This window comes from Lethenteron reissneri, chromosome 59, assembly GCF_015708825.2.
Source record: "Lethenteron reissneri isolate LAM-NWPU_2019-01 chromosome 59, ASM1570882v1, whole genome shotgun sequence".
Lineage (NCBI taxonomy): Eukaryota > Metazoa > Chordata > Hyperoartia > Petromyzontiformes > Petromyzontidae > Lethenteron > Lethenteron reissneri.
In genome coordinates, this window is record NC_083837.1 from 5,666,251 (window position 1) to 5,693,870 (window position 27,620).

Here is a 27,620-nt window from a genome sequence, read left to right on the forward strand (position 1 = left end):
GACCTGTCGGATTTAGAGCGTCAAAAGCTTAAAACACTGCTGCGTGAATTTTCCGACGTTTTCAGTCGGAACAAATTCGATTTGGGCTGTACCCATCTGCTGCATCACCATATTGATACAGGTGACAGTGCGCCAATACGCCAGAATCCTTTTCGGTTAAGTCCCGCCGAAAAGGACCATGTCAAATCGGCCGTTGATGACATGTTAGCCGCCGACATCATTTCTCCCTCTACCAGCCCTTGGGGAGTGCCGATCGTCCTGGTTAAAAAACAGGACGGCTCGTTGCGTTTTTGCGTTGATTTCTGTCGCCTCAACAAAATCTCTGTTGCCGACGCATACCCGCTCCCACGGATGGACGAATCGCTTGACGCCTTGGCGGGAGCGCGATTCTTCTCCACATTGGATTTGCTTTCGGGATTCTGGCAGCTTCCTCTGGACGATGATTCAAAGCCTAAAACTGCATTCCGTACACCGCACGGCCTGTTCCAATTCAACCGGTTGCCGATGGGACTCCACTCAGCGCCGGCAACTTTCCAGCGATTTTGGGAATTGGTTTTGGCTGGATTGCAATGGGACTCGTGTTTGATTTATTTGGATGACGTTATCGTCTTTAGTAAAACATTTGACGAACATCTCCAGAGGTTGCGGGCGGTTTTCCTCAAGATGCGGGCTGCTAATTTGAAGTTTAAACCCCAAAAATGTCATCTGTTACGCGAATCTGTGCGTTATTTGGGACACATCGTCGGGCGCTCAGGTATTGCTACCGATCCCGCCAAAACGCAGTGCGTCAGCTCCTGGCCGACTCCCACCTCGGTGGGAGAGGTCAGGAGTTTCGTTGGATTCGCGTCGTATTACCGACGGTTTGTCGCGGATTTTGCGATGATTGCGAAACCCCTACACGCTTTGACGTCAAAGGGGGTTCGGTTTCATTGGGGACAGGAGGAGGAGGCTGCTTTCCGCTCCCTTCGGGATGCTCTGGTAAAAGCTCCTCCCTTGGTTTACCCCGATTTTTCTAAACCCTTTTTGCTCGACACCGATGCGAGCAACACAGGGTATTGGGGGCGTGCTTTCCCAGGTGGTTGATGGCGTGGAACGGGTAGTTGCGTACGGTAATCGGGTGTTGTCTCCAGCGGAGCAAATATATTGTGTCACCCGTCGGGAACTGTTGGCAATTGTCTATTTCATCCAACAGTATCGCCCATATCTGTACGGTCGGCATTTCACCGTCCGCACAGATCATGCGGCACTACAATACGCCCTGCGAGTTCAACAACCATCGGGACAATTGTCTCGATGGTTGGAGATTCTCCAGGACTTTGATTTTGAAACTACGTACCGTAAGGGCGTTCGCCACACCAATGCGGACGCTCTGTCGCGCATGCCAACCACCTCCGAATGCGCATGCCTCCTGGGGTCGGGACGTTGCAGGCCTCCGGGGGAGATATCTGTTCCGGTCTTGGCGGCCGCCGACGACGCAATGTCGATGACGAATTCGATCGCACAACAGGGAAAAGATTCCCTGTTGGGGTTGCCTGTCACTGAATGGGGGCGCCTCCAGATGGAGGATACCTCCCTCCTCGCGTTGCGTCGTCGCGTCGGCGGTGCTGGGCGGGGGAGGGGTGATGCCGACTCATGGGAAATGGTCCAGGGTCTGCTGATGCATTGGGACGGGAGATCCCATCAACACCGGCTGGTGGTCCCTTCTGGGTTGCGGGGTAAGGTGGTGTGGGCCGCTCATGAGCGCCTCCTCCACCTGGGGACCCAAAAGACCCTCGCCTTGCTCCAGCTTGATTTTTTTTGGCCAGGCATGACAAGGGATGTCGGGGATTTGTTGGGGTCATGCCCTCGGTGTGCGCAACGGAAACCACCAGCACGGGAGTCTAACCCGCCTTTGCAATCGATCAAAGTCTCCAGAGTGAACGAGCTTGTCGCGCTGGATATTCTGGGCCCATTCCCCGCCACCCCCAGGGGCAATAGATATTTGTTGACCGGTGTGGAATACTTTACACGCTGGCCTATGGCCTGGCCCCTTGCCAACCAGTCGGCAGCAGCCATCGTGGAGGCCTTTGTCCAGGGATACGTCCTGGACAAAGGTGCTCCGGAGCGGCTGCTGACCGACCAGGGCAAAATTTTTTCCGGCAAACTACTCCAACAAGTCTGTGAGCTCCTGGGCACGAAAAAAATTCGTACCTCCCAGTATCACCCGCAAACTGACGGGATGGTCGAGCGTCTGCATCGAACCATCTCGTCGATGTTGTCACAGCAGGTTTCAGACTTACAGACCGATTGGGACCTGCAAATTCAAGGGGTCTTGGCAGCATACCGAATGGCCCCCCATGCGGCAACGGGATTTTCCCCCTTCTTCCTCATGTATGGCCGCGAACCTGACCCGCCTGTTCGGGCCCAGCTGCAGATCCCCGCGCCGCAGGGTAAAACTAAATTGGTCGACCATGTTAAATTTAATCTTGCCAAATTGACAGAGGCACGGGATGCTGCCATGCAAAATTCTGACCTCCGTCAGAAAGCTAATGAGAGGCTCAGACTCGGTCGGGCGCACGTGCTGCAGTGGAAGCCGGGGGACAAGGCATGGCTGCACTGTCCACAGGTGCCACTTGCAACCTCCTCTAAACTGGTGCTGCCGTGGCGGGGTCCTGTGGAAGTGGTTGAGGTTTTGCGGCCGCAGTGCGTACGCATCAAATGGGGGAAGCGGCGGTGGTTTGTACACCCCTCCAGATTAAAACCCTTCGTTGCGGTACAAATTCCCACTTCACACACGCGTGGCCAAACATGTGGGGGGTCGACCGACTCACTGGGTCCGTCTCCGTTGCTCTCACCTAACGTGTTGCCGGCTATGCCACCCCCAGGTGCATCAGGAGTGACGGGCTCACGCCCGACGACCCCACCTGGGGATGCCAAGGGTCTCTCGGCATCAAAAAGAGACTCACTCGGAGACGGACAGTTGCCACCCGACAGTCCGCCATCCGGGGTTGCCCCGTGTGACGGGCCTGCTGCAAGGACGCGCGCAAGAATGCGCAGACTCTTGTGATGCCGAAAAGAAAAAGAATTTTTTTTTCTCACATGCTATGTTCATTGTGGGTTGTGTGGGGGGTGTGTTCCCTGCACATCGTATGTTGTGTTCACTGTATGTTGTGTGGGTGGTGTGTTCCTTGCGCATTGGATTGTACATATGTTGTGTTCGCTGTGTGTCGTGTATGTGGTGTGGTTCCCTGCAAATTGTATATAGGGCGTTTTTACGGAATTCGTATTTATTCGGGGGGGGGGGGGTGCGTCGGGTTATTTTTCCTTCTTGCTGTTGTTGTTCTTGTTGTTGTTCTCCTTCTCGTTATTGTTGAAAAAAAATTGTGAGGCACACGCGGGGTCAAGGGGTAAATAAACTTTTATTGTCGTTTTGTTGTAGCCGGGACGGCTGCGAGCTGTACGGGGGGGGGGGGGGGGGGGTGATGTAGGGGTGTTACGGAGGGGCTGTTATACATGGGATCACACGGGAAACAAACACAGTGGGCGTGGCTACGTGAGTGCACGGGGAGGTGATCTCAACGACGTCCGCACCGGGGAGCCTGGGGGGCTGCCCGGAGTTGTGATCCCCCGGGGCCCCACCCCTCAGCCGGGGTTTGGTATAAAAGGGGATGAGCCAGAGGGCTCGGGGTGATAATGTTAAGCTAAACCAGTGAAGACCGAAGACCGTCTAGATAGGGCCCTGGACTCCCCTGGATCACCGCCCTTATCAGGGCCGAACAGGACCGAGCCAGCGGCGTGGTCCCGAGAGCCAGAGCCGGTGCTCTTATCAGAGCTGGTCTGGGACTCCGGGTACCGTAAGCCCGACTTACCAGTGTCGGGCTAGATAGCCTCCCCTAGCCCGTTAGTGGAGGACTAGGAGGTAGGCTAGACGTAGCTAGCAAGTGTATCCCCAGATAGACGGGTGAGGGGGCCAATACCCCCTCCAGTGTTGTATGCCCACGATTGTGCTGTGCTGAATAAATACGTGTGCCTCCAACTCCGGCGTCCAAGAGTCCTCAACTATATTACAGTAGCTCAACTTATTGGAGAGTATATTTAGTATACTGATGATACTATGTAGTTTATATTTCGATTTAAAGCTTTCGTGACTGCAGGGATTCATCTTCTTGGTTCCAAGAACCAGAAAATGTAGTTTATTCTTTATTTTTTTACGTGGTGGTTTAGTAACCGCAGCTACAAACTATTAACATTCCTTCCCTTTGTTAATGCTACCCCCTATCCCCTCCCTTTGATGCTGCTAATCCTGCATAATGCACAGGCATAATATGACTTTGAAACCCCCCGCCCACCTGCTACACATTTCCCATAAATATTCTAAATTCCTCTTGATATGCAAATGTCTTTGTCAAGGCGCTCTTCTTCCCCTTCCAACCCAGCTTTTATATACTCTCCAAGCTTGGTGGTGTTTCATTCTTCACCTGAGGACGGCTGCTTGCGTTATAGTCGGAACGTCGTGAGAATTATTTTATTATTTTCCTTCTACGTGACTTTATCGAAAGAACCAAGAAGATGAATCCCTGCAGTCACGAAAGCTTTAAATCGAAAAATAAAAGTATTTCTTATAGAACCCATCCTCCACACGGGCTTTGCGGAGTGCATACTTTCAGTAGCAGTTTTTCAAGATAAGTAAACTATGGACTGGTTTCTCATCTGAGTGGCCTGTTATGATCTGTGCCACCCGGGCGACTCTGTTTACATGCAAACTTAATTGATGCAAACTGTTTTATTCGTGTTTTCGTTTAAACTACATTTTGGTAAAAAAAAGAAAAATTCGTACTTATGTAGTAACGTTAAGGGTGTAAGTATGGTGTTAGCGCCAGGCACTGTCACAAGAGTGCTACTGTGTGTCTGGAACCTCTCCCTGGGACCAGAGTGAGTCTGGCATGTGAACGGGCCTAAGGGGGCATAGTCCTGGTGATGGCCTGAGAGAGGACTTCGGGAAAGGTCTCGAAGGGGGCGTGGCCAGAGGCGGTGCTTGGCCGCGCTCAGGAGCATAAAGGGGTAGTCCCAAGAGCGTTCTTTGCTGTTCTCTGGAATCAACCCTCAGCGCCACGTCTCTCCAATCTTCGGTCTCCGCTCGGCATCGTGGGTCAGTCAGGCCGTTACTGACTGACCCGGTTATGTAGTTACCTGGTTAAAGTAGTGTCGTTACCCTGTTGGGGTCGAGAGTGTACGTTTAAGTAGTTAGCCCCGTTTGGATGTGTAATAAACGTGTTGCCTCCAAGTCAAGTGTGTGCCTCCATATTCAACACTACACTTATTTAAACTGGGGTGTCTCTTGCAATCGAGACTTTCCAAAGGGTTTATTAATAATTCGAGAAGTTATCTATTTTAAAAAATAAATTAAAAAATCTAACCAACATTTTATAAATTATTTTACTTTCCAAACCTTAACGGGCTGAATGAGGATGACGGATATGCAGAAGGAGGTGAGGAAGCGCACGAGCCAGCGGTTGGCCTTCTCGGGGCCCCACTCCATGCTGTAGAGGATGGTGAAGAAACCGCTCGTCCCGATTACCAGAACCACCAGCGTCCAGGCGATGTACAAGGTCCAATGTGGGAACTGCTGCGACGTGCAGCCCCCTCCTCCTCCGCCCGCCTTCTTCCAGGGCTTGTTGCCCGTGCGGCGGAAGATCTGGACAATAAGGATGCTGATCGGGACCTCCATGAGAGCGCTCGCGATCATGACGAAGAGCTCGCCGTACGTGAAGGGCCCGATGTGCGGGGTGCTGGCCTGGCCCTTGTCCGTCTCGAACCACATGGCATTGACAAGCATCATGAGGAAAAGCAGCGATACGCAGCTTGACAGCCGCTCCACTCGCGAGAAGTTGTTCTTGGACGGACGGAAGAAAATGGAGCTCCTGCGGGTGAAGAGTTGTAACGAATATACACACATCGTAATAAACAGCAAGGTCGAGTCAGTAGCGAAATTCTCCTTGTCATTGTTACGGTTGGGGTTAATAATGTTGTAGTTTTGAATATAGTGTTGTTCGTGCAATTGCATCTCACAATCGCTGAGGAACTTCAGACGAGCTTGAAGCAAACACGGTTGTGAGCCAGCAGTTTCAACAATTGCCCAAGGTCTACAGTCCTCTTTATAATAATATGTTTTGGAGCCAGTTAATAATAACGGGTGTTTATTGATGTATAAGGAAACCAGAACACCTGAGTAAAACCCACGCGTGCGAGGGGGCAACACAATCGCAGTCAGTGGAGACAAACTATAATTTTCCGAACTTTGCTGCACCGCCTTCTTCTGCTGAGCCAGGGTATGCACCCCGGATGGGTGAGTACAGTACCTGACTGGTATTTAAAACTACTAAAAATATTTTTCATATATTTTATTTATTTTACCAGGTAAGGCACACTGAGCTATATAGCCCTTTTTCAGAAGCAACCTGACCACAAATGATAGCTCAACGAAATGGCTTGTCACGTGTAAATGTAAAGCAGCAGCCAAATACTCTAAACGCATATTTTTTTAAATGGAGGGAAAAACCGGAGGACCTGAAGAAAAATCCATGCCACCACAGGGAGAACATGCAAACTCCAAATATACAGGCGTCAGGGTTGAGATCGAACCCACGACCTCCTATAAACCACGCGAGGTAGTTAACATCTCGCAACCATGGTGCCCACTGTGGCATGTGGTATGGGTGCTCCTATCCCATACAGCTCCTCACCTCTGCAAGGCCCTCAGGCTTTTTCCCCACGTAAAGGCAGCTGGTCGTATTTGGATCACATTTGCAACCAATTTAACCCGATCTCAGCTAAGTGGGGTTGAGCTTGCAAGTATTTTGGTGGGAGTTGGAAGTGGCGAGTGTCACCTCCTCATATGCACTTGGCTTTCTGTGGGCTCTCCGCGTTACTCCCACATTTTGCTCATGCATGGTGTTGGCCATACTTCCTAACGCAAGACCCTCAAATACGTTTTACGAGAGTCCTGTATTTAGACTGCTGTGGGGTGATGCGATATCATGGGCAGCAGAGGGCAGTGCAGAAAAATACACTTTTTCTCTCACATCTACGCTCTCCCACCTTCAACCCACAAAGGCCAGCGTGGTGAAGTATGGTCAAATAACCCCACACAACTCCCATGGCACTGGGAGGCCCTCAATTGGCAGTGAATTTACAGAGAAGCTGTGCACGTGAACTTGTACACGTTGTTGTTACAGTAGACGCTTGATGTAACCACACTTTAAATGAGCATAGTTCTGGTATAAGCAACGCCAGTGCCTTGCTAATATCAGAAGAGCGTTCCAGACGGCCGCAGAAGCGCATCTGTAAGCGCGCGATGCAGTGAATGTCTTTGTTTATGGACATGAACTAGTCTGATTGGAGTTGGGCACCGGTGTCTGGAAGCTTCGCGATGTGGCGCGGTACACGACGTGGCGCACGTCTCGCTCACCACAAGTGGCCTTCAGCGTAGTTGCTCTTCACAGTGGAGGAGAACAGCCTGTTGGAGTCGAACACGGTCTGGTGGTCGCTCATCGTGATATCCCTGCACACGCGTCCATCCCCCTGGTCCACCGCCAGCCAATTGTTGCACACGAAGTAGAACCTGGTGGAGGTGGAAAGCACCGAATGTCACCGAGATTCGGAGCAGCAGTGGCCACCGAGCCCTGTTCTTACCTCGCCATACTCGGTAGAGTTCAACATAAAGTGGCCGGGTTGATTGATACAACTATGTAACACAATTTTGATTTGAAGCTTTCGTGACTGCAGGAATACATACTCTTTGGTTATTTCGGTAAGTCACGTAGGTAGAAATAAAACAAATAAATCACGACGTTTCGATAGCAACACAAGCCATCGTCTTCAGGTGAAAATCGCGACAGCCGCGATGTCTGCTGCGAGCAGCAAGATGTCTGCTGCCTAACTTCGCTCATTGACTTTGCCATGCTTTTCTCATCAACTTTAACATGCTATTCTTGGCTATTTTTTTCACTAACTTTTACATGCTTCTCTCATCAAAATACATATGCTAATCGTACATGCTAATCTGAGCTCTTATGCGCTACTTGAAGCTCATTAACTTTGCACTATAATCCAACATGCTAATCTAAATTTAATTTCCTTTAATATGCCACGCTATTTATTACCTTTACACTATAATACCCCATTAACACTACTTCGGCTACCTTTGTTCTCAAAAACTAAAAAAAAACTCGCTGGTAACGGCTTCTCTTCACAAGGCAGCAGACATCTTGCTGCTCGCAGCAGACATCACGGCTGTCGCGATTTTCACCTGAAGACAATGGCTTGTGTTGCTATCGAAGCGTGATTTATTTTGTTTTATTTCTACCTACATGACTTACCGAAAGAACCAAAGAGTATGTAACACAATTTTTGTTCCTTGGTAATACGTGTTAATTTTAATTGATTATACCTAAAAAGTATAGAAAATGGATATTATTACCCACAAACTTTGCTTCTCAATGGGCCCATTTTTTTCCAGTAAAAAGATGATGAAAAAAAAAATTGTCCCATAGATATAACTACTCGAGCAGAGATATTAATGCTTTGATATTTGCATGGTCTTTGCACTGTTCATTTAGTGTTCAGTTAAATTTTTACTTAAACTTACGTGACTGCAGGAATTCATATTCTTTGGTTATTTCGGTAAAGTCACGTAGATAGAACAAATAATAATTAAAATAAAGTGAATAAAAATACCACGACGTTTCGATCGCAACACAAACGGTCGTCATCAGGAAAAGGGGTTAGCCTCTAAAGGCACACTGTTTATAAAGATTTTGAGATGGGCGTAGCCAAAGTGTATCAGCAGCACCAGCAATGCCAATGCAGCAGCAGCTGCATTGCCAATGAGCAGTGCAGCCAGGAAATCACTGGATCCCGCTCTAAACACCAAACTGCTGATGGTGGAAGTTGATTGACAAGAAAAGACAAGTCAAGTCATGACCCAAAGGTGTTGATGACATCTTTCCATTGATTGCTGAGTTGAAACTTTATTTTTAATATTTTATCGTTATTATTTTTTTCTATCTACGTGACTTCACCGAAAGAACCAGTCACGAAAGTTTTAAGTCAAAATTGTAGCGACCGATTCGAAAGATGCTGCACTGATGCAGTGGGCATATTTACTTTGTCATTGGCAGAGAGGGAAAAACAAAATTAGCTCGGATTTGAACAGGGAGTCAACAGCACGAGTAGCTGAGGGAAAAGAGACTCAGACAATGGGGAGCAAGCAGAGGAGATTGATCAGAAAGGTGGATTCCTCCCTCACTGTTCGTTGGTTTGGATATCAAACAGGACAACTTCGTTGAGAAACCAGCTCCTGTCCCTGTCGTCATCCGGACTCGTGTCCAACCAGATCCTGAGCTGAAGGGGCATCCCGTAGCAGTGTGGAGTGGACAGCACAAAGCAGCGCACACTGCCCTTGGCGAACTCCTGCGCACGTGTGGCAAAGAGAGCACGTGAACGCTCGCGTTTTCAGCAGGTGCATAAATACATACTATTTTAGTCTATCTGTATTTATTTTAATTACAGATGCTGAGCACATATTTAAAATAATAATTACTTAAATCTGTACCACGCCGCACAGTATTCACTCACGGAGAGAGAGAACAACTCAGAGACGTGAGTAAAAACCAAAGATTAGCGGGAAACGCAGCCCGGCACTGGCATTTAGCCAGTGCCAAATTCCATCCCCAACACCCCTCCAACCCAACCAAGCTCTGCCATCCTCTTAATATGGAGGTGTTATCAGTCAATTCATGAGTGCTTACATGTCGGAGGAAACTGGAGCACCCAGAGAAAACCCACGCGTGCAAAGGGGCAGCAGTCTATACCATACAGAGGGAACAGGTGGTGTCCACATTTTTGCTGTATTTCCCCTCTTGAAAAGTCAGGTTTTCACAACCTTTATGGGATCCACCAACCTTCGTTACCACTGGATCATAGATCACGTGCATATCCAACATCTTTGTGCACGTTTCAACATAGGCCCCAGCATCTCGGTGTCCCATGAGTAGGTCATATGACACACACCCACCAATCAGCCACCCGACTGCAGAACATGACATTGCCAACAATCTACCATCGTCCTAGACAAACGCCTGCATTGCGGATGCCTAAAACTGGCACTGCCAAAGCCCACAGCCAAGCGCCAGTGCACGCCGATGCCTTACCAACCAGTCTCGTTGCACCGCTTGTACACTCAATAGCTACGCCACTAGCTCACCTTGCAGTAGCCATTCTCAAGTTCCCGGATGCCTGTGTCACTGGTCTCAAATTGGATGACAAAGAAGATGTTGCCCTTGGTACCACCATCGGAAACCAACCCGGTCTTCACGGTCATCAGGTACTGGTACATGCTGTCCTTTGGGTTGTCCTTTAAAGGCAGGAGCTTCCACTGTGAGTAAGATTGAGTACAGCGCAGACCGGAAGTTATGACTAAATTCCCACTTGATGCAGAACTTTGCAGTTAGACCTTATTCATCAACATCAGCCATGTTCTATCTACTCCTGAAGGTAGGCCTCCCCTAGCTGTCAGAGCGACGTGGACACAGGGTGACTACCAAGCATATGGGGGGCTCTTCTTTGTATCACTTTTGATTCTCCAGTTTAAAAAAGAGAACGACGGACAGCCGTTGCGTAATAAATCAACATTAAATGAGAGTAGCGAGATGCATCTTGGTGATCACAAGACTGGATAAGTTTACAAATGGAGAGATGAGGAAGAAGCTAAGTGGGGTACCAATCTCAGACAAGCTGCCAGAAAGTTGATTCGGATGGCTAAGGGGGTCGTGTCGTAACAAGATAAGAAACCCACAAGGTGAGGCATATTGAGGCATCAGAGCAGACATCAAGAGGATGGGGAGTAGATGTGAAGGTGGATATGACACGGGACAGGAGAGTGTGATGAAATACCCCTTTTCCACTGGCGAACCTGAGCCGAGCCTCCTTAATGTCTTTAACTGCACCAGGTCGGCTCAGTATGGTCTCAGCACCGCTCAATCAGTGGGAAAATTACAGGAACAAGAAGAGTTTGATAGCAATAGACAAAATACCAACCGCGCGCTTGTCTTGGCGATCACATCGGCAGAGGATGACCACCAGAATAAGGTAGACGATCGTCACAGTGACGATGGTTGCAAACACGGCACCGTTTGATTTTAGGTCGAACTTGGTGAACACGGTGTTGAACTCGATGGAGTTTGGAGGAACGAAGAAAGAAGCCCCGATGAAGAGAGGCTCCAGTATGGTGGGCGGGAAGCCAGGGATGTTCTGTTCCGCCATGCAAATGATGTTTTCTGGAGTTGAGTCACGATGCGGCTGCACACAAAGACAGCAGAACTAAAGCTTTCAGATTTCTGGGAGGCTCAACTAGGACTTGGGTTGAGCTGGTAGCTCCATCCCACCTTTTTATAGCCACTCTCACTCAACGGCTAGCCCCACCCATATATTGAGTGGCCTCCTCCATACTCTTTTTGACACAGACCTCAATTATACCATCAAACCTGTCCACGACTCGAGTAGCCCCGCACACTTATGAAGTGGCCCCGCCCACCACTTTTGCAGCTCCACCCACTATGTGGTAAGCCCCACCCACCACTCAAGTAGCTCCTCCCATTACTCAGGTAACCCCACCCTTCGCCTGCATCATGTGAGGAAGCATGTTCATCTTGAGACTTTGAAGTAGAGGGCGTTTAGAGCAAGGAAGCAGAATTATCCAGATAAGCAGACCAGAGATGTGGGAAGAGATACCATTCAATCCACATGGTGACACTGAACAGAGTCAGCCATAGGCAGAAAAGATTATAAAATTATTCAGACTGGATTTGAACAAGGGAAAGGTCTCAGCAGTATGGACATCCAGAAGAAGAACATTCCTAACAATATGAGCAGTAGTATAAAAGGAAAGGAAAATAAGTGTCACTAAAAATGTTAGCCTTCCGGAGAATTATTAATATGTCCTATATAGAGAATCAATAAACATGGAAGTCCTGGAAAGAACAGACATAAAAACTGAAGGTTACGGAGTCAGGTCAAGAACAAGCAATATATGACCAGGACGAATGGTGACCAACAGCAATGGATGGTGATGGAGGGAACACTGGAAGGTGCTAGGAAAGAGGAACACCACGATCTGAGTGTACGTCAAACATCAAACAATGGACGGGATGGAAGCCGTCTCAATTGACGGGATGGAAGACGCAGAGATGGACAGACAGAAGAAGAGAGAGAGCACAGCGAGGAGACACCAGTGAAGGAAATGGGCAAGCCCCAAGGGCCCACAACGCCAAGGCACCAGAAAAATAAGTAGAGAAGGTTTGACCTCGCACAGAATGAAGGTTGATTGAGTATTTGACAAAAGGGTTTGGTTGCCAGAGAGCAGAGTAGAGCAAGTTGAACAGAGAGAGGTAGAAAGGGGCACGTCCAAGGAAGACTCTTGAAAATAGCGGGGACAATTCTAAGTAGATTTGGGATTGGATTGGGAGCCAGTTGAGGAATCTAAGTTCTAGGGTAATGTGGCCGCGTGCACGGATGTAGGCGAAGGAGGTGAGGGATGTGGGGATGCCACAGAAGAGAGGTGCAGTCATCAAGATGCAATGGATGTGGGTCTCAGCAGCAGAAGGGGTGAGGAAGCGGTGTTTGCAGGAGATATTGCGTAGGTGGATGTATGAGGTCCTGCAAACCGTCTCACCTTCATCAGTCCGTACACCCACTTGTCGGACGCTTTGCTCCAAGTCTTGCACATCAAGTTGTGGATGCTCATCCGTGTGTTCGGTGGGGCGTTTTCTGATTTGAAACACAAAGGAAGCATTTTCAACAACTGATTGCCCTGGAAATGTTACATTATACAGTACCCTAGGAATGAGGTATAGACAGATTAGTGAAAATGTCGGATATGTGAGCATCTATAACCGAATAGTTTTGGGGGATGCCTGTAGTCCACCACTGTGGTGGAAAGGGTTGGTGGATCACACAAATGTTGTGAAACGTCCTTGCTGAGGTTGTCGAGGTGCCTTATGTATCAACTTCCGGGGAGAGGGGACGCTGGCGCGCATGCCACTGTTTTTACTCACACCTTGCTGTGGGCATAGCATAAAGGTCGTTTTACTTTTTTTTTCTTATATGTGTAGGACTCGTATTGATGCGACAGCTTCTTTGTCTTCTCGGTTCTTGATTAACTCGTATAGTTTCACATCTCCTCCGTCGGCATCACTCAATGTCCCTCCGTACTCTTCAATCCACAGCTCCTCATCAACATCACTCAATGTCCCTCCACTCGCTCGCTCCGCTGGCTTCGCTCGCTCTCCTTCTGCTCCTCTCCTCCAGCGACTCTCCACTCTGCTCTCTGTCTCTCCAGCTCGGTCGCTCTTTGTTCTCTCTGCCGTCTCACTCCGTTGTAGCTCTCTCCCTCAATGTCCGTTACTCCGCTGCTATCCTGCGCTGTACTCGCTCCGTCCACTGCTACTCTATCTGTACTGCTACTGTACCCTGTATTCTCTTGTCCACTGCTACCTTATACTATACTCTCTTTGTCCAATGCTACCTTATACTATACTCTCTTTGTCCACTGCTACCTTATACTATACCCACTCTATCTCCTGCTCCGTCTCTCCATCCATTCGTCTGTCGTCCCAGGCACCAACTCCCGTTTCTCCCCACGCTCTCCGCCTTTATCCCTGAACCAATTCCCCTTTATTAATCGGACCATCCTCCGCTTTGCTACTCGCCACCAGCCCCCATTCCCACGTGGTGTTGTTGTTGTAGACATCGCGGCGCCAATTTCAGACACCCATACCTCTCTTCCAATCACCGGCCTGCGTCCTCGATTACCCCTGGCCACCTGCAGGCCCCCCTTAATTACCCTGCCACCTTAATTGGTACAACAACAAGAGTAAGTCACTCCGCGCCCTGTGTCCCCGTTTGCTTTCACTGTCCTGCCGTGTGCACGCATCTCAAGCCAACGCGTGACACGTATTTCTCAAGTCCTACATATGTATTAAAGTTACTCACTTAAGGCACGGAGTTCGTTAACGTCCATAATTTGTCCTTTTTATGCCTCACAGAGACGCGCCAACAGCAAGGCGATCAAGCAGGCCTTACCAAGTAAATACAATTTTTAGGACAAGCCTAATTTTACTGGTCATGGCGGAGGCCTTTCCGTGTTACACCGCTCTTCTGCCACCCTTCGTCCTGCCCCCATGTCAGAATTCCAGTGGTTTGAGCACCTCCTACTTGAATGTTACGCTGTCCAGTCTTTGACAATTCTGCAGCTCTTTTACTGCTCACCCAGGGCCTCTACCTCCTTATTTGAGGATTTAACCGAGTTTTTTTCTGTGATGTGCTCTGCCTCCAATAGAATACTGCCCCTGTGTGATTTCAATAATCACATAGACTCACCAATATTTTACTATTGTAATGCGAGCAAGGATTGAGGGGGGGTGGAGTCTGGGTCACGTGGGGAGTGGGTGGAGTTAGGGTCACGTGGGGGAGAGGATTTAGGGAGAGAACCGGAAGGGGAAAGGGGAGTTGAGACGGAGTGAAATACGGGGAGGCCACGCTGGGCAAGACGGAGAGTGTGGCGCGGTTGCCACGCGGTGGGAGACGTCGACACCGACGGCCATCGGTGTCAGACGCTAGAGAGCTAACGGGGCAGTGAGAGGCTAGCTGTGGAAGGGGCAGCAGTGACGCTAGAGAGCGGGGCAGCGGTGTGGCTGCAAGGATCGCCTGACGGGGCAGCAGAGAGACTGCATATTGGAACAGCAGGGAGCCTGCATAACGGAGCAGCGGAGGGCTGTGGAGAGGTCGTCGAGCGGGACACGGGACTGAGCGAGACGGCGTGGTACGGAGATTCTATGAACCCAGTAAAGGACAACGGAGATCGACATCTGAGAGAGAGTCCTTTATTACACTATGATACCAACCCACGTGTATAATTTTTTTTATGTTTCTTATTTACATTCTTATTTATGCAATATAACCCCAAAAAATGGTATGATGAATATTGATCGCGAAAGCCGAAGTGTTAACATTTCTTATGCTATCTGTGTGTGTCTATATTGTGCCACTTTGAACAAACACAAATCCATATTTTTCACACTACGTTTACAAATCCTAGTTACAGGCACAACAACAAGTATTATGAAGAAATAATAGGTTTTACCTTTTCTGGCAATAAAACAGGTGTTAAGATGTTCAAACACCAATTAGAAACGATTAGCAAGGAATCATGTCTACATTAACCACACGTACTCGTGGTGAACATGCAAACAAACATGCTCTAAATATATCCATTGTCTTTGAAACTGATTGGCCTACACCAGAGACAAGCCTTTCTTAGGGTCTTGTCTCACCAGTGTCAGACCAGAGAACGCCAAAAGGCGAACAGTACTAAGACTATGCACTATCAGAGCATTTATAGCTCGGGGTGAGCAGCTATAAAATGGGACCTTTTTTGGATGTAACCGAGTATGTTAACCACAATATTCAAAACACTGATATGCTTATGTGCACTATAAAATGAAACGTTTCTCCACTGGCCTCGAAGACCAGCCGAGCAACAGGCGCCCCTAGCAATTAGTGGGCTTCCAGGAGGTCACGGGAGACCACCAGAGAAGCTGCTGATTAAGGTGAGAATGAGAATGACAGAGAGGAATTAGTGACCGAATGAAGGAAAAATGAAAGAATGAATTAGTGGAATGAGTGACTGAGACAAACGAGTAAATGAGAGAGGGCTGAGTGGGTAAATGAGGGAGAAATAGGTAAGTCAAGTGACTGTGTAGTTTAGGGGTGTGCTGTAGTTATATGGGATAGTATTAAGTTGTGTAATAAAATGGTGCAGTAGTGGTATAGTGTGTACTATAGTGATGTAATCTAGTGGGGTAGTGTCTTCGTGCAGTGGTACAGGGTGCAGTGTTGTTGCATGGTGTAGTGCAATTGTGTGCTGTCGTGGTGGGGTGCAATGTAGTGGTGTGGTGTAGTTAGAGGCCGTCCATAAATGATGTCACGCGATTTTGGACGATTAATCACAACAGATTTAACAAAAACAGAGGTGTGCAGCACTGCATGCACAGAAGCTCTCAGCCTTTTCCATATGTGGCACATTAGGAATGGATCACTCTTTTAAGTGTGTCCTTGTGCAGCAAGGGAGTAAAGTGTGGTTCTGTGAAGGTCATGATGTGCTGTACAATGCATCAATGCATGTGTGTACAGCAGCATGTAATGTCTGAGTCGGGCCTGTAGGTGGCTGGCAGGGTTAATGAATAACCGCACGTGTAAACCAGCCACATGGTTAATGGCGCCTTGGAAGATTTGATGCTAATAACACGCGCTGTTGCATTTTACAGGTAAAGGACCCAAAGGTTGTTTTTGATCGTTATATAAATGTTCTAGATTTGTTCTAGACTTGTTTTAGACTTTAAGCTTGGCTTAGAATTGTTCGTTTGTGATATATGCAATTAGAGGCGTTTTAGCACTGTGCACTGTAAATGGATGACGCACTGTAATGAGTTACTGTCATTGTAATTCTCTAACTCTAATACTGTTTAGTCTATAACCATGCCCATGTACCCAGAGTATGACTACTTGCAATGCTATTGAGCATAGAACACATGTAAAGTAGTAAGCTGTACAATGGTGATATACAGTACGTATGTAATAAAAGGACTCAGACACTTCTCTCTGACTCCGTGTCCTTTATTTGGGGTTCGCGTTCTCCTTCCCACACGGCACTCCTCCTGAGACTCTCTCCCTGGCAGCCCCACATCTGCCTTCGCTCCCGTAGCCTTCCACGCTCCTGCAGCTCCGCTGCAGGCTCTTGGTACAGCCCTCTGGCTGCTCCCCCAGCAGCTCCATCTCTGCTCCCTGTTCCTCCGTGCGTGGCGATCTCGCCACCTCCCAATGTCAGCCCTTCGTGGCCTCTATGGCTATCTCGCCATTTCCTACCTCAGCCCTTCGTGGCCTCTGTGGCTATCTCGCCATTTCCTACCTCAGCCCTTCGTGGCCTCTGTGGCTATCTCGCCACTTCCTACCTCAATCCTCCACTCTCTCTTCCACCCCGCTGGCTGGCGCCGTCATGAGCCCCTCAGCCACCAGGCTGAGGCACGGCGACCACCCAACGTGTTCACCACCCTTCACTCCCCCGACTGCCCAGATAGCTTCCTGTCTCCCCGCTATAACTTCTCCCCCACGTCACCCTGACTCCTCCCTCTCGGATCGTCATATCCGCCCCGCCCATTTGCGCCCGCATTACACTACCCTCCCCCGTAGAGAAAATCCCAGCCGTCCTCGGCTGAAACAGAACAAAATAATGCGGGCGAAGGCATCACAATCAGGAGTCCCCCAGACACAACGGAGATTATAACAACAACAACACAAGCAACGAAAGGGGAGGTATCAGGAACTGGAACAGAACACCGGCCTGTCCTCCGCGCAACATCAACAAGAATAAGAATGGCACAATGAACAAAACGGCAACTGACACGCAAGAACGGCCAACGCGCACAACCCAGAAATGTGATGTTTTAGTGCGTGTCCATGTTGCAGTTCCATCCGCTCGGCTCAAGTCCAACGTCAAAGAGCAAGTGGTAGAGCAGAATGACGAACGGCGCTCAATTGCTCCTTCAAGTCCTCATCCAGCTAGCACACCAGGTAACACCCAGTGCGACGGGAGCTGAAGAATCTGTGACGAGAAGGAGAATCCAATCCCCTGAGGCACAGCACAACAACACACATCCGCATGTCGTACCCGACAGCCACCCGGCCTCAGGGTAGTGGAGATGATGTAAATCCAGCCCACTTAAAAAACTCCCCATAAATACCCAAAATAACGCAATGGATGCCCCAGTATTTACATTTTAACAACAATATTATTTACACGTGACAACAACAACAACAAAATTTCCTGCTCTTACCCACCAGCAGTCCTCCCTTGAGGACCAGCACAGACATCGCACGTACACAGCATGTACCCACGGTCACTCTCAGCAACCCAACAAAACACCTAATCACACACCCTCGCGTGGAGAGAGCCACGCTCCCCAGCGGTAACGTTTAACTCGCCCTAACCCCCACCGTGGTCGTCAACCCACAGCAACATCCACTGACCATACTCTCAGCTAGTGCAATTTCGGGGATGAGCAGCAACTCGGCCATGCTCCTCCCTTACTATCCCATCAGAGATGGACACACACCAGCCTCGTATAGTCCGATGCTTTATAGCCCAGGGAAGGTTCATCCCCCAGCAATGCCAGACCCCCTGTACTCCCCCCACGGGGCAATGTTCTCTTATAGAGACAATAACACCCTAACCCAGATCCCGTGAGCCCCCGGCACACCAGGTTCAGTCTGCCCCCGCACAACTGAACCATGACTCCCCGAGCCATATGAGCACATGGCCCATTAGTTTAAGACATACCACGGAGGTTTCGCCTCCGGGCTGTCAGGTCAGCCATCAGCCATAGGCCGATGTGACCACAACTCGTGCATCACCCAATCAACAATGGCAGGCATAACAGATGGAATATTTGCCCCACCCCGGTTTTTCCCGCGCGCTCAAAAATGGCGTCCCCCTTCGCCCAGCGCGTTCGCGCAATCTCTCGCGCGTACTCAAAATGGCGGCCCTTTCCGCAAAGCGCATCGTCGCCATACCCCGCGTGCGCGCAAAATGGCGGCCCAACGTGCGAACACGTGGCCAGTTTTCTCCATTCGTGCACCCCAGCTTCCCTTAGCTGGGGGTCACAAGACGCATCCCCCGTCACGTTATAACAACCCCACCAACGATAGACGCACAGCCCCAGCTTGCTGCGCACAGCTGTCATATCGTGGAATTTTTAACCAATATTTTACCAACCACATTGGTTACACAACCCAACTCGCCAAGCAACTCGTGGTTGCATGCGATCAACCGAATACGCGACGCCACTTGGCGCCAATTTACGATCCCATTAGCATTAACATCTAAGCCACCCACAACGGCGTCATCGTGCACCCTCATTTTCAAAAAGCTCAATTACCCCTATAATATACACGCAATCTCGTGTGCACAACACCCATACAACCAAATTTTTGGGTCCCCCTCTATAATATACACGCAATCTCGTGTGCACAACAACCATACAACCAAATATTTGGGTCCCCCTCGAATTTGTTAGCAATTTCCAACAGGTACGCACAATATAATAACAATCTCAATTCCAATAGTCAACCACTGCATCGCACCCCATAACCATACAGAACGGTATAACAGCACATGCAATCAGCATATCGCGATCACACGCGTACATTTAAGCACAATAGCAAGCAGATCTGCAGGCAACCAACACACCATTAATCCTGTCGTAACTTTGCAGCAACAACACAATTATTCTCTCTCTTGCAACAATCGCATCGCACACAGCACCTCGCAGCACAATACACCAAAAAAAATATTTTTTTTTTCCAATTAAGCCCATCACACAAGGTAACCCACAAATAATACAGCGCAAGATACCCGACGCTCCCAAGTTAATAATTAACTTCACCATCAAGATAACAACTCCACGCAGCAGCGCACACACACAATTTGACACTCAGCAAATACAGCCGACTCTCCGTCCATTCTCAACACACGCACACACTTATATTAACACCAAGCAACAAGCAGATAGCGCGTTCATCGTTATTACACACACATACACACAGTCCGAACTGCGCTCCGCACAATCGAGTCATAAGAGAAAACCAAAATAGCCCCCCGGCCCTCGAAAGATGAGTGAGGTGTGTGTTAAGGCCGGGTGCGTATCGTTATGACTCGCCCGGGGCTGCAGCAAGAAGAGGACGGCAGGGTGGCAACTTGAGACGCCTCGCAGAACTCGTTCGGCGACTTGACGGCTCCGTTGTCACGCACCCGAGCCAGGACGGGAAGCTCCCGCCCCAGCAGCTGCAGCATCGGCGTCTTCTCCTCGCAGCACCCCCTCGAAAAACAGCAGCTCACAGCAGGCTGCTCACCCCGCGGCACCTCCAGATGGCAGCGCAAGGCTGCCTCTCCGCCGTGATGTTGAAGATGGCGGCGTCCTCCCGCCGCGGTGAAGACAAGATGGCGGCTTCCCGCCGTTTCTCCCCTGCCACGCCCAAGATGGCGTCTTCGTGCCACGTGGCAATGGCGCTGGCAGCGCAGGAAAGGCAGAGGCCTGCGGATCACCACCGGGCCTCCCCGACGTCGTCCTCGGCGTGGTGAACTCACACAGTTGCGCCAGCACGATTTTCAAGGTCCCCATCTGCATCGCCATCTGTCTCCATCGTAAGTTGGCGTCCTCCGGCACAGACAGGTCCACCGACGCGGCGACACCTTGCTCACCCGGACCCGTACTCGTTCCAGAACGGATCTCCTCTTCCATCGCAGGCAGGTCCACCGTCTGAGGAAGGTCGTCGTCGTCGGATGATGTAGCAGGAATATTCTTTTTTTTCTTCTTTCTCTCAGTTGTTTTGAGATGCCGTTTCACTTCTGACTCCAGTGTAATAAAAGGACTCAGACACTTCTCTCTGACTCCGTGTCCTTTATTTGGGGTTCGCGTTCTCCTTCCCACACGGCACTCCTCCTGAGACTCTCTCCCTGGCAGCCCCACATCTGCCTTCGCTCCCGTAGCCTTCCACGCTCCTGCAGCTCCGCTGCAGGCTCTTGGTACAGCCCTCTGGCTGCTCCCCCAGCAGCTCCATCTCTGCTCCCTGTTCCTCCGTGCGTGGCGATCTTGCCACCTCCCAATGTCAGCCCTTCGTGGCCTCTATGGCTATCTCGCCATTTCCTACCTCAGCCCTTCGTGGCCTCTGTGGCTATCTCGCCATTTCCTACCTCAGCCCTTCGTGGCCTCTGTGGCTATCTCGCCACTTCCTACCTCAATCCTCCACTCTCTCTTCCACCCCGCTGGCTGGCGCCGTCATGAGCCCCTCAGCCACCAGGCTGAGGCACGGCGACCACCCAACGTGTTCACCACCCTTCACTCCCCCGACTGCCCAGATAGCTTCCTGTCTCCCCGCTATAACTTCTCCCCCACGTCACCCTGACTCCTCCCTCTCGGATCGTCATATCCGCCCCGCCATTTGCGCCCGCATTACACGTATACTGTACACATACAGTACATATAATGGGTGTAAGATACCGCTAGAAGTGGATGGTATAGATAGACATACAGCTTAGGAATAAAGTAATATTCGAATAGTGATGTGCAAATGTGATTGTCAAAGACAAAGATGGTTTATCAGCAGTAGAATTGGGTTTAAGAGGCAGGGTTAATGAATAACCGCACGTGTAAACCAGCCACATGGTTAATGAAGGTTTGCTGCGTGTAACACGCGCTGTTGCATTTTACAGAGTGACGGTGCTGTTCTTCCCAAGATTCATATGAACCACAATAAATAAATGTGCTTGCCCTCGATTTGGAGCATCTGCCCACGTTCCTTCATCTCGAGTGTGCAACACATACCACCAGCTTAAAATAACTGAATGTGTGGTCAGTTTGTTGTTTTAGACCACTAACCGGTTGGCTACATTCTCTTAACAATGGCCATACTTCACCATGCTGGTCTTATGGGGTTGTCAAGGTGGGGAGCGGAGACGTTAAAGCAACAATAGAAATTTCGCTGCACTGCCTTGTGCTGCCCATTATATCGGGTCGCCCCACAGCCTTTACTGTCGTAGTAATTATAATAATGCCAATGATATTAACCATGGCCAGGAGTCGAACTCAGGTTTTTGGGCCGATCGTGCAGTATGCTAACCACCTTAATACGCAGCTCCTTTTGGTTTAGGCAAAGGGTGTTTTGGGGAACACGGTTCACGGGAATTTTCTAAGTTGGGATCTGAGAGATTGCTAAGTGAATGGTCTCACCTTGGTATTTGAAGGTCAAGTAGTAGTCACCTATCTTCGTGACGTTGCCTAGCATGCTGAAGCTGTGCGCAGAGCCATTGATCTTTTCCATGCTGCTGTTTGCAGAGAGTGACGGATCGATCCGGAAGTAGAAGTCATCGCTTACAGGGTCCTGTTGTGGGATAGCGCCATATCGGACGTACACCTCTACGGGGGTGGTGACGTTTTCATTCAGGAAGACCTTGAGGAACACCATCGCCCCCAAGGACGTCACCTGAAACTTGACAAAGCTCACCTTCGAAGAGTCTGTGGGATCTTGCATGAAGTTGAGGACCTGCTCATTGGTAGGAGCTGCGTAATTTATCAGGGAGACCCTCATGGAGTTCAAGCTGATCGTGTTGTTATCGAGGTGTGTTTGGAAGCCGATCACAGAGCTGCTGACAGAAGTCGTTTGGTTCCAGATGAATGGGCTCTTGCGGAACGCCATGATCTGTAATGACGAAGCACACATCACCAATTGCCACATACATTTTATTGAATAATTTCAAGGCCTGTTTGTGCAGCAAGCCTTACACATGTAGGGCTTACGCGACAACCCAAATTCTAGCCATGGTGCAAGACAGACGATGATGCGTATTGTTGAAGACTGTGTCCGCTAACCAAGGATAGCGGTGTCTGAGGACAACACCACCACATGCTGCAAATAATAAAGCTGCAGTCTGGCTCAGCGCAAACACATGCACTAAATTATAACAATTATTATTCAATGCATTGCAAAAGCTGATTATCGGTTGCAGCTTTCCATGTCCACCAGTCATTACTATCATATAGCACTTATGACATTATCCTTCTGTATTTATTGTCTGCAACATAGCGGGCAGTACTTTCCCAGCCACTCTGCCAAATCACAGGGGTGTCGAAGTGGCATCTGCTTCTGTGGGCTATTCTCTAGCTCGGAGAGCACACCGTGCCACGAGGTTTGAATGGACACTTTGTCTTAGGGGCCGTCCATAAACGACGTCACGCGATTTTGGCCGATTTTTGACCCCCCCTCCCCTCGTCACACGGCGTCACAAAAAGTCAGACCCCCCCTCAAATATTACATCACAAAGCTCTGCCCCCCCCCCCCCAAATATATAAAACCTGCTTAAAATCGCTTTAAACTATTGTCATTGTAGTGCGTATTTAATGTACCGCTGCACTCTGATGTTGTAGGGGAAAAGGTTTATCAAAAAGTATATTTAATTAAGTAGAACGTGTTGTCTCTATTTATTTAAAGTTGCGCATTTTGATGTGATGTCACATTTCTCAAACCCCCCCCCCTCGTCACACATCGTCACAAATGTCTGACCTCCCCCCCCTATGTGCGTGACGTAATTTATGGACGGCCCCTTATGAGATGGACGCCGACAGCACAACCGGCATAAACTTGTGGCAAAACAACAAGGTAAAAGCACAAAAAGAATTGCGTATTGACGACAAAAAATGCCATACCTGGAGAGCGAGGGCTTTCATAGATTTGGCAGTGATGTTTGGCTTTGCAGTGCCCAGGCTGAGCTGGCCATAGTCTGTATTTAGCCCCACGCTGCTGTTGGTTTTGGCGGGCAACGTGTTTGTGAGCACCGTGAGCGTGGGCGTGTGAGCCATGATGGGTTTGCCAGCCGGAACTTCCTTGCTGTTCACGACGCTGCTGTACGTCATCATGTTGCTATAGGTGCCGTAAAACCCGTTTCTGGCCTGGGAATGGGAGTCACAGTCATAGGGATATCTTGTCAGGCCACGTGTGAGTGCGGTCATGGGGATGTCCTGTGAGTTATCTATCAGAATCTGAAATACGTGTAGAGAGGTGTGCGTTATATGAACCCCGGCGACCTCAGTTTGATTCCGGGCCAGGGATAACGTCAGCGACGGGTGATATCTGAAACCTATCCTGGTGGCCCACTTCCGACAAGAACCCATACTGATCAACTATTCGTCAATTCACTGCTGGATGAAGGCCTCCCCATGCCGTGTTGGTTATGGGGGTTAAATGATAAAAAAATGTCACCACACTGATCATTTTGGGTTGGTAAAGGGGACACCTAGGACCAGTTCAGATATTGCTTGGCACTGATGTTAGCCATCGGTAAAAATTTAACTCAGGTCGCCAATTTCATTCGCCCAGTCAGCTCACCACTGTGTCATCGATGCACTGACATGCCCAATGATGAATAAGAATATGCTTTACCATTTCCGTAAAGGGTACAGGAGGTGTTAGGGTGTTCATACACTAAATGGACACCTATCACAAGGCATCAAGTCTGCATTAACTACACATGCTTATGGAAAAACATGCAAACAAAAATGTTTTCATTATGTATACATTGTTGTTGAAACTGGCCTACACCAGAGACAGTCTCCTTTATGGCCTTGTTTAAAAAACAGAACACTAATTATATATAACCATCCTCTCGGTTGAAATTCTGTCTGTGTCTGTATCTATGGATGGTTTCATGAACGAATCTTTGTTGATAGCCAGTAGGCTTGCAAAGTACCATCGTCTTAGAGAAATCAATTTCGTGTGAGCTTTACAGTCATTCACTGGTAAGACTACTTCTTCGGTACTTAATTCAGCTCACCTGGTATCGTCAATTAAATACATCTCATTGTCCCCCGGTGATTACTCGTCAGTTTCGATGTCGTTTCTTTGTTTACCAAAGCTCCTGTGCCCGATACCATTGCAATCAAGAAGATTTGGCCCAACAAGAATTGAATGCTGATGTACCGGCCCTGGTGAGAAACTGCCTCACCAATATATACTTCACCTGGAATGGAACATTCTACAAACAAACTGAAGGCACCCCAATGGGTTCTCCCTTATCTGTGGTTGGAGCCAATATTTTCATGGAAATATTTGAAACAGATGCCATCCAGGCACCACTCTACGCCCGTCCTTGTGGAAGAGGTACGTGGATAATACGTTTGTCATCTGGCAACATGGCCGACCGGCTTTAAACCAATTCCTCAACCACATCAATTCCATACACCCAACCATTAAATTCTCCATGGAGGTAAAAAAGAAAGGCATGCTACCTTTCTTGGATGTCCTAATTAAAAAGAGAACAGATGGCTCAATGAGCTATTCTGTCTACAGGAAAGTAACCCATACTGACGCCTACCTAAAACCTGATTCCCACCACCATCCATACTAGAAGAACCCCCTCATCAAAACACTACACCATAGAGCTCAATGTATCTCCGACCATGAACACCTAACCAGTGAACTCAAACACGTACACCAAGCTCTCAAGGCGAATTGATATTCTGACTACACAATCGGAAAAGCCATCACCCCAACCATGAGAAAGGAGCCATCACCCCAACCGTGAGAAAGGAGCCATCTGAGGATCCAATCAAAACCATCACCCTGCCATACAAAGCAGGCGAAACAAAAAATATTTTCAAAATCATGAACAAACACAAGATCCAGGTCTGATTTAACACAGTACATAAAATTCTTTATCTGATCCCATCTGTGAAAGACAAGATACCTGATATGCAATATCCCGGCATCTACAAACTAAGCTGTATCTGCGGCAGCAGTTACATTGGGGAAACTAAGGGACATGTCTTGGACCGTGAACATAAGGCAGATTTGAAACATGGTCGGACCAATACTTCTGCCGTGGCTGATCATTATTTAAATGCGGCTGGCTTACACGAAACTGATTTCTCTAAGACGATGTTACTTTGCAAGCCTATTGGCTATCAACAAAGATTCGTTAATGAAGCCATCCACATATCCAGACACAATTTCAACCGAGAGGATTGTTATAAACTCAGCAATCATTGGAAAGATGTTATCAACCACTTTGGGTCATGACTTGACTTGTCTTTTCTTGTCAATCAACCTCAACCATCAGCAGTTTGGTGTGTAGAGCGGGGTGCAGTGATTTTCTGGCTGCATTGGCATTGCTGCTGCATTGGCAATACTGGTGCTGCTTCATTGGCATTGCTGGTGCTGCTGATACACTTTGGCTACGCCCATCTCAAAACCTTTATAAACAGTGTGCCTTTAGAGGCTAACCCCTTTTCCTGATGACGACCGCTTGTGTTGCGATCGGAATGTCGTGATATTCTTATTCACTTTATTATTTATTCTATCTACGTGACTTTACCGAAAGAACCAAAGAATATTAATTCCTGCAGTCACGAAAGTTTTAAGTAAAAATGTAACAGAACACTAAATGGTGAACAGTACAAAGACCATGCAAATATCAAAGCATTGATATCTCTGGTCGAGAAGATATATCTACGGGACACTTTTTTTCATCATCTTGATACTGGAAAAAAGGGGCCCATTGACATGCCCACTATTCTACAAGTGAGAACATTGCCTTCATGTGCCACTTGTGCGCCACCTATCTCCTTTGCTATGTTCTGATTCATATCTGTACAACTGAAATGCACACCTGCAGCTCGTTTGTCAATCCACTGCTGGACTAGGGCCTACTCACACCACGATATTGTGGACGGATATAGGACCTCACCCCACCATGCTGGCCAGTGTTGGTTTGAGGTGGAGAACATATCACGTTAATGCAGATGTGGGAGCATACAGTATACGTACAATACAACAATGAATGTTGCTGCAATGCCCTCTGTTGCTCACCACACAGCCCCACAGCAGCACCAGCAGACTGTAGGAACCTGCTTATGCATGGTGGCCACCTATCCAAGCACAACTCAGGCTCAACCCTGTTTATCTTGCTTGATTTGACAAGATTTGGTGCACTGCGTGCGATTTGTTCATAGGCAGTGCTGACTTGCTGATCTTGCAAAGTTTCCGATCTTGACAAATGAGGGCCGAGTTGAGCCCGGTCAGTACGTGCAATTTCTCTCTAGGGAACGAGAGCTCTGCTGCTTGGCCAAATTAGGGCAGTACTGCTAGACCAACAATTAGGGCTGCTGCAATTTCAGTTTTCCCCAATGTGATAAGTTACGATTTTAAATGTTAAGTTCGACGGTTATCACAATACGAATTTCCCACAACTGTATTTGAAATATCTCTCTTCTCGTTAATTGAACTTTGATAAGCTTAAAATACGAAAAGGATTGCTCAGTATTTATTCAATAGTTTTCTCATTCTAAATAGCATAAACATTGCAGTGTTACAATCTACAGCGCTGATACAGCACATGCTGTCAGAAAACTATGGCGAAACATGACCACCATGCTGTCAATTTACCTGGACAAACACTTTACAAACCATTTAATGGGTAATCTATATATATATAAAATCGCGAATCTGTCTGTCTGTCTGTGTGTCGCCGGACCATACGCAGTTTCATTGGACGGCGGTTGCCCCTGGCAACGGGTAGCGACGCCTTCGCCGCTTTCATTGGACGGCGGTTGCCCCTGGCAACGGGTAGCGACGCCTTCGCCGCGGGGTGGACGCCATTTTTAATTCCCGTTAAAAATAGACGCACGCATTAACACGCGGCTCTGAGGTAAATTCATCAAAGTTTCACGTCCTCTTCACTCCCCCCCCCACCACAATGTGTGCAATTACTATTATAGGGTCGGTAGATTATACAATTATAGCGATTAGACAGTATTATTGTAGCGCTGAGGGGGGGGGGGGGGACGGCACCCGTACCCAGCCTCAGCCGGGTGGGCAATTTAGGCGAGGCCGGAGGCTCTGCACGGTGCTAGGCCTCGACACCCACCACGCGACTCTGAGGTAAATTCATCAAAGTTTCACATCCTCTACAGAGTGGTGAG

The 27,620-nt window shown here is 48.7% G+C and overlaps 1 protein-coding gene across 2 annotated transcripts in view; it reads right to left on the reverse strand.

The window, feature by feature from the left end:
* The window catches only part of LOC133357687 (polycystin-1-like protein 2), a 107,423-nt gene that overhangs the window by 32,504 nt on the left and 47,299 nt on the right, over positions 1 to 27,620 (reverse strand). For both annotated transcript variants that reach the window (XM_061575780.1, XM_061575779.1), the window contains exons 18-25: positions 23,352 to 23,594; positions 21,879 to 22,347; positions 12,710 to 12,804; positions 11,077 to 11,337; positions 10,244 to 10,414; positions 9,287 to 9,450; positions 7,448 to 7,600; positions 5,429 to 5,900 (exon numbers count right to left, since the gene is read on the reverse strand). In XM_061575780.1, coding sequence (XP_061431764.1) covers positions 5,429 to 5,900; positions 7,448 to 7,600; positions 9,287 to 9,450; positions 10,244 to 10,414; positions 11,077 to 11,337; positions 12,710 to 12,804; positions 21,879 to 22,347; positions 23,352 to 23,594 — 2,028 coding nt within the window. The remainder of the gene's footprint in view (positions 1 to 5,428; positions 5,901 to 7,447; positions 7,601 to 9,286; positions 9,451 to 10,243; positions 10,415 to 11,076; positions 11,338 to 12,709; positions 12,805 to 21,878; positions 22,348 to 23,351; positions 23,595 to 27,620) is intronic.